Source organism: Fundulus heteroclitus, unplaced genomic scaffold, assembly GCF_011125445.2.
Source record: "Fundulus heteroclitus isolate FHET01 unplaced genomic scaffold, MU-UCD_Fhet_4.1 scaffold_49, whole genome shotgun sequence".
Lineage (NCBI taxonomy): Eukaryota > Metazoa > Chordata > Actinopteri > Cyprinodontiformes > Fundulidae > Fundulus > Fundulus heteroclitus.
The window spans coordinates 1,382,835-1,388,717 of NW_023396912.1; the positions used below are offsets into that span (position 1 = coordinate 1,382,835).

The 5,883-nt window shown below is 42.4% G+C and overlaps 1 protein-coding gene across 1 annotated transcript; it reads left to right on the forward strand.

Moving 5' to 3' along the window:
• The first annotated feature begins 311 nt into the window (after nt 1-311).
• On the forward strand, nt 312-5,603 carry LOC110367717 (programmed cell death 1 ligand 1). The gene is made up of 4 exons (XM_036132334.1): nt 312-618; nt 3,124-3,474; nt 4,433-4,783; nt 4,944-5,603. The coding sequence occupies exons 1-4, from the start codon at nt 561-563 to the stop codon at nt 5,066-5,068; spliced, it is 885 nt and encodes a 294-aa protein (XP_035988227.1). The 5' UTR covers nt 312-560; the 3' UTR covers nt 5,069-5,603.
• The last annotated feature ends 280 nt before the right edge of the window (nt 5,604-5,883 follow it).

The window sequence follows — 5,883 nt, forward strand, 5'->3', positions numbered from 1 at the left end:
TTGACCTGTTTATTATCACCAACGTTCAGCAACACGTCAGTCTAGAACACGTCTTCCTTCATGTCTACAGCCTGGATCAGGATCTGGATGAACTGATCCCCCTTTGCTTGGCAGGGGGCCACAGCCAGGGGCCCGGTTCGGTTCCCGGATCTACCAAATATGGTCTCTGTTCTCTGTAAGAAAGGGGCTGGATGAACAGAGGCCTTCTGGCCAGTGAACGAACAGTTTTATCTGGTGGATCCAATCAGAGGGAGGTAGGAGGAGTGTGTCTGTGTATATATGTAAGCTGCAGCAGGTTGTTGGTTCCCATTTCCCGTAACTCCTGTTTCAGTCTAGTTCCTGTGAATTCCCCTTTCTCTCCTCTCTCTGACTGAGGGATGGGCCACCATGCTTTCATTCAGCCTGAGCCAAGCTGGAAGCAGGACGTACCTCTGCACCTCTGCAGCTCTGCTCCAGATCAGAACAGTTAAAGGAAGCCGGCAGAAAACAGCAGAACAGATTTAGAGTTAATCTGAAATATTTATTAGATAAAACATCGACGACATCAACTGACCGATAAGATGGATGGAAAGAAAGTTCTCTTCCCTCTGGTGACTTTAATCTCTCTGTCCTGTCAAGGTGAGAATTACATGAGGACCTTTATAACAGGATGATAACAGTTATCTGAAGTCCTTATTTCAGAGGGTTTACGCTCTAATTTATAACTTTATTCGGGTTTCCTTTGCCGTTTCTTGACAACCTCTTGCGCAGGTTAAAACTGTCGGATTATGAAAAGAGATTTTTCTATCCTCAGTTCGGCTGAGCTGCAGATTTTCTCACATTTACTGAAGAAAACCAACTGAAAGTAGTTAAAAAGCTCCTGTTTCATGTCATTTAACAACTAAAAATGCGCTAAAGAGTTACATGAGGACTAATTAACTATGTTAATTTATGCATTTCTGTATTTAAGCAGCTAAACTTATATATATACATACACACACACACACACACATATATATATATATATATATATATATATATATATATATGTGTGTGTGTGTGTGTGTGTGTGTTCCAGCCCTAGCAAATACCCCTGGTTTAGTCAGGATGTGTTTACAGGCAGCCGCTACCAGCAGCTTAATGACGTCATGTCAGAGTTATTTGTTTACTTAGCTGGCTCCATCACCATGGCAACCATCATGCCACCCCCCCTCCCCCCTCCCTGCAGTAAAGTTACCATGAAACTCCCTCTGTCCCAGTTATGACTCACATACACAGTTTAGTAGCTGTTATCTTTAAGGTATTCTTCTCTGGATTATTAACCCAATAAACCGTTCAAAGCCGAGTCAGAACCACTGATGAGGACATGTGGTGAGACTGAAACTTCCTCTAATGCAGAGTTCTGGGTCAGTTAGCCCGTAGATCAGAGACCACGGTCCTCCACACTGAGTTCTGGTCCCGGCCCATTAGCTGCTTGTCTTCTGCTCCTCCCTCCACCTCTTTTCATTTCTAATAGCTGTTCAATAAAGACCAGTGATGGAAAAAAGAAACTTTATCTGAGTTGTGGATACCAGGACCTCCCTGGTATCAACCATTTAGTGCTTCACTAGTTAGACCATAAATACTGACGCTGACTGATAACGTCTCCATCCTCCATCTTAAGTACCGGCTCAAATCCAGGACAAATACACTCAGTTCAAGACAACTTTACTTACTTTTAGTTTCGCTTTTGCAAATCTCCACAAAACAGAGTTTGGATCACAACCACTTCCTCTTCAATGTAAACTAGTTCCTGATTCAGTTCAGTCAGATAAAAATTAAACGATTGATCTTCATAGTTCACCTGATATTAATGTTATGAACTAGGTCCAGATTGTTTCTGTCAACTGCTCCTAAATTCTCCACAATAAAACTTTTACATAAACCTCCAGGTCCTGATGTCACCATTAATTACCAGGATGTTGTTGTTTACGCCCATCTTTTTCATTCTCTCCTCTTATCTTTTATCTCAGATACTATTTTAGAAAGGCTGACATTCCTACAGAGCTCAGTCACAAATAAAACCACTTTCACCAGTTCAGTTTTATTTATATAGCATCAGTTCACAACACACGTCATCTCAAGTCTCTTTCCAAAGTCAGACTCCATCAGATCCTCCAGGTTGGTGAGAAAGTTTCCTCTCTAAGGAAACCCAGCAGGTTGCATCAAGTCTCTCCAAGCAGCATTCACTCCTCCTGAAAGAGCGTAGAGCCACAGTGGACAGTCGTCTGCATTGTTGATGGCTTTGCAGCAATCCCTCATACTGAGCATGCATGAAGCGACAGTGGAGAGGAAAACTCCCCTTTAACAGGGAGGAGAACCTCCAGCAGAACCAGAACCACAGTGGACAGTCGTCTGCATTGCTGATGGCTTTGCAGCAATCCCTCAGTGAAACAGCAGAACAGTGAATAACAGGCAGATACTGAAAGTAAAAAAAAAAGCTACCACAGTTTTACTGGATCATTTTACACAGAATAAAACTCAACTCAGGCTGATTGTGGATGATTTTATTTAGAAGGGAGTAAAGCCCACCATGTTCCTCATCCTGTTTAATTATCTGGGGTCAGAACCTGAGGGTGGATGGAGGGGGTTGATAACTAGCCACTGCTAGCAGTAGCACAGCCGTTTAGGCTAAGCTAACCCCCCCCCCCCCCCAACTGTTTGTAGACAGTGTTGTAAAAATCAAACATTAATCGTTGCTGTTAGTCAAAAAAAAAAATGAATGATAAAAATGATAAAATAGAAGTAATGAGATTATTTTACAAAATTCGGAGTAGAACGTACAGATAGCTGCATGAAAATATAAGAAGTAAAAGTAAAAAGTTGGATAAAATATATTTACTATACTAAAGTATAGATAACCAAGATTTCTACTTTAGTGAGGTAACAAAGTGTTTGTAGTTAGTTCCTTTAATCCTCTGGTAAATCAAAGCTTTAGGGAACAGCAGGGCTGATCTGCTGATGAGGAACAGTCTTAGAACCTGAAGTGAAGGAACAGGAGAGAAAATCTGAGTTATTTCTTCCTAAGGTTCCATAATGGGTCAAAGGTCAACTTTCTCTACCTTTGCTTTGATCTCCTGGGTTCTGTTCTTTCTGTTCCTGCAGATCAGACAAACATCACAGCAGAACCTGGACAGAACGTCACTCTGCCATGCCGAGCTGATCAGAACCGACCCGTAATAGTGGCAGAGTGGATCAGAACCGACATAAAGGCAGAATATGTCCTTCGGTACAGAGATGAGCAGTCTGATCCAGAACACCAACACCGGTCTTTCAAGAACCGGGTCCGTCTACAAGACGGACAGATGAAGGCTGGAAACGTGGCTTTGGTTCTGAGGAAGGTGACGAGTGACGACAGAGGAACGTATCAGTGCTGGGTAGTGGAGGAACACAGCTCTGAGAAGAAACTCATCGGAACCATCCACCTGGATGTAGCTCCTCCTGTTCCTACTCAAGGTAAATCAGTTTGGATCAGAACCTCCAGCAGCTTCCATCATAATTTATCACTTTCATCAATTCAATTTTATTTATGTAACACAAATTCACAACACGTCATCTCTAGACTCTTTCCAGAGTCAAATTCCATCAGAACATACAGATTGGTCAAAACTTTTCCTATCCAAGGAAAATAAATACAGTTTTACTGGATCATTTTACACAGAATAAAACTCAACTCAGGCCAATTGTAGATGATTTTGGTCAGAAGGGAGTAAAGCCCACCATGTTCCTCATCCTGTTTCAGCACTTCTCTGAGTGAAACCTTTGTTCATGTAAAGGAAACCAATGACGTTCCTGCAGGATGGACGGAGAGAAGAGCTGCAGCTTCTCTGCTGTCCATCCACACCGACCCCTCAGTGGAACCTGATGGTGTTAAGGGTTGGAGCTGTACCGTCAGGGTAGCACCAAAGTCACTTCACAAGTGAAGCCCAAGGCGGTATTAACACGGTTAAAGTCAGAAACAGAGAAACAGAGGTCTGATTGATCATTTTGGGTCATATCATTGGCTCCAGAATCCAGAATTTACACGTTAACTCCAACAACCTTCTCTATAAAACCAGGAATAAAGACAGAAAGGACTTAGTGTTGATGTACAGATAATTGGATGAAAATATAAGCAGTAAAAGTAAAAAGTATACTGAAAATATACTTACTCCATTAAGGTAGAACTAACCAAGATTTCTACTTTAGTGAGGTAACAAAGTGTTTGTAGTTAGTTCCTTTAATCCTCTGGTAAATCAAAGCTTTAGGGAACAGCAGGGCTGATCTGCTGCTGAGGAACAGTCTTAGAACCTGAAGTGAAGGAACAGGAGAGAAAATCTGAGTTATTTCTTCCTAAGGTTCCATAATGGGTCAAAGGTCAACTTTATCTACCTTTGCTTTGATCTCCTGGGTTCTGTTCTTTCTGTTCCTGCAGATCAGACAAACATCACAGCAGAACCTGGACAGAACGTCACTCTGCCATGCCGAGCTGATCAGAACCGACCCGTAATAGTGGCAGAGTGGATCAGAACCGACATAAAGGCAGAATATGTCCTTCGGTACAGAGATGAGCAGTCTGATCCAGAACACCAACACCGGTCTTTCAAGAACCGGGTCCATCTACAGGACAGGCAGATGAAGGCTGGAAACGTGGCTTTGGTTCTGAGGAAGGTGAAGAGTGACGACAGAGGAACGTATCAGTGCTGGGTGGTGGAGGAACGCAGATCTGAGAAGAAACTCATCGGAACCATCAACCTGGATGTAGCTCCTCCTGTTCCTACTCAAGGTGAGTCCGTTTGGATCAGAACCTCCAGCAGCTTCCTGTCTCTTGATGTGAGAACCACCTCAGAGCAGATGTTGGTGCTGAGGTTCTGTAGGAGGCAGCTGGTGTTCTTCAGTCATCTCCTACCTGATGGATCTCACTGAAGCCTGGTTCTGTTTTGCAGGAAACAAGGATGGAAGCAGAAAATACGGAACCGGCCATCAACATCATGGACTGATAGGTGCAGCTGTCTTTATCACTGGTACCATATGTTCCTGCCTGGTTCTCCTCTGCAAGGAACAAGGATGAATAAAAGTGTGGTGAAAGCAGTCAGACATCTGGGGCTGGTTCCTCCACCAGTTGTTGCTTTGGTCACATTTTTCTGGATGGAGAAAGATCTGCTGTTCTCTGGAGGAATCAAATGACTCCCCTGGGTTGACTTGAAGTTCCTGATTAGGTTTCTCACCTCTCCTGGTTCTGCTCAGGGTCCATCAGCTACTGCTGGGCTTCTCTCTCCCACCAGCATCTGACTGTCTGATGTGATCGTATGACCAACTCATGCTGCCTTAATTTAAGGAGATGTTAGTTTAGCAATAGGGATTTTCTCCACATCCAGTTATAGAAGCAAAGTAAATACTACAACAAAAAAAGCTTTAACAAACTCCTAAAAGACCAAAGAAGATAAAAAGAATTTATTGAGTAGATTTTTAAAAAAAATACTGTGTTTGTATTATAATGATGTTAGTATGAATATTCAACAAAAACAGTGTTGGTCTAGCAGTCATACAGGAGGTTCTGTCCATAGAACGTAGTATTAAAAGCTCTGAAGAACATGGACAGAAGGTCTAGATCCATGTTAACCAGGCGAGACGCTTCTAGAACAACTTATTCAAAAACTCCTCAAACAGTTCACTCCCCTCTTATGCAGATGACTGTCAGATCTATATTACTCCCAAAAAAGTAAAAAAAAGGTCTTCTACTCAGAATAGAAGCCAAGTTGGTTTTTTTTATTTATTTTTTGCATTGATCATGACCTGAATGACTGAGAATCTTCACCAGCAGAATTTGTCAACTGAGCCTGTGGACCACAGAAGTACAAAAGAAAAGAAAAACACACAAACGTT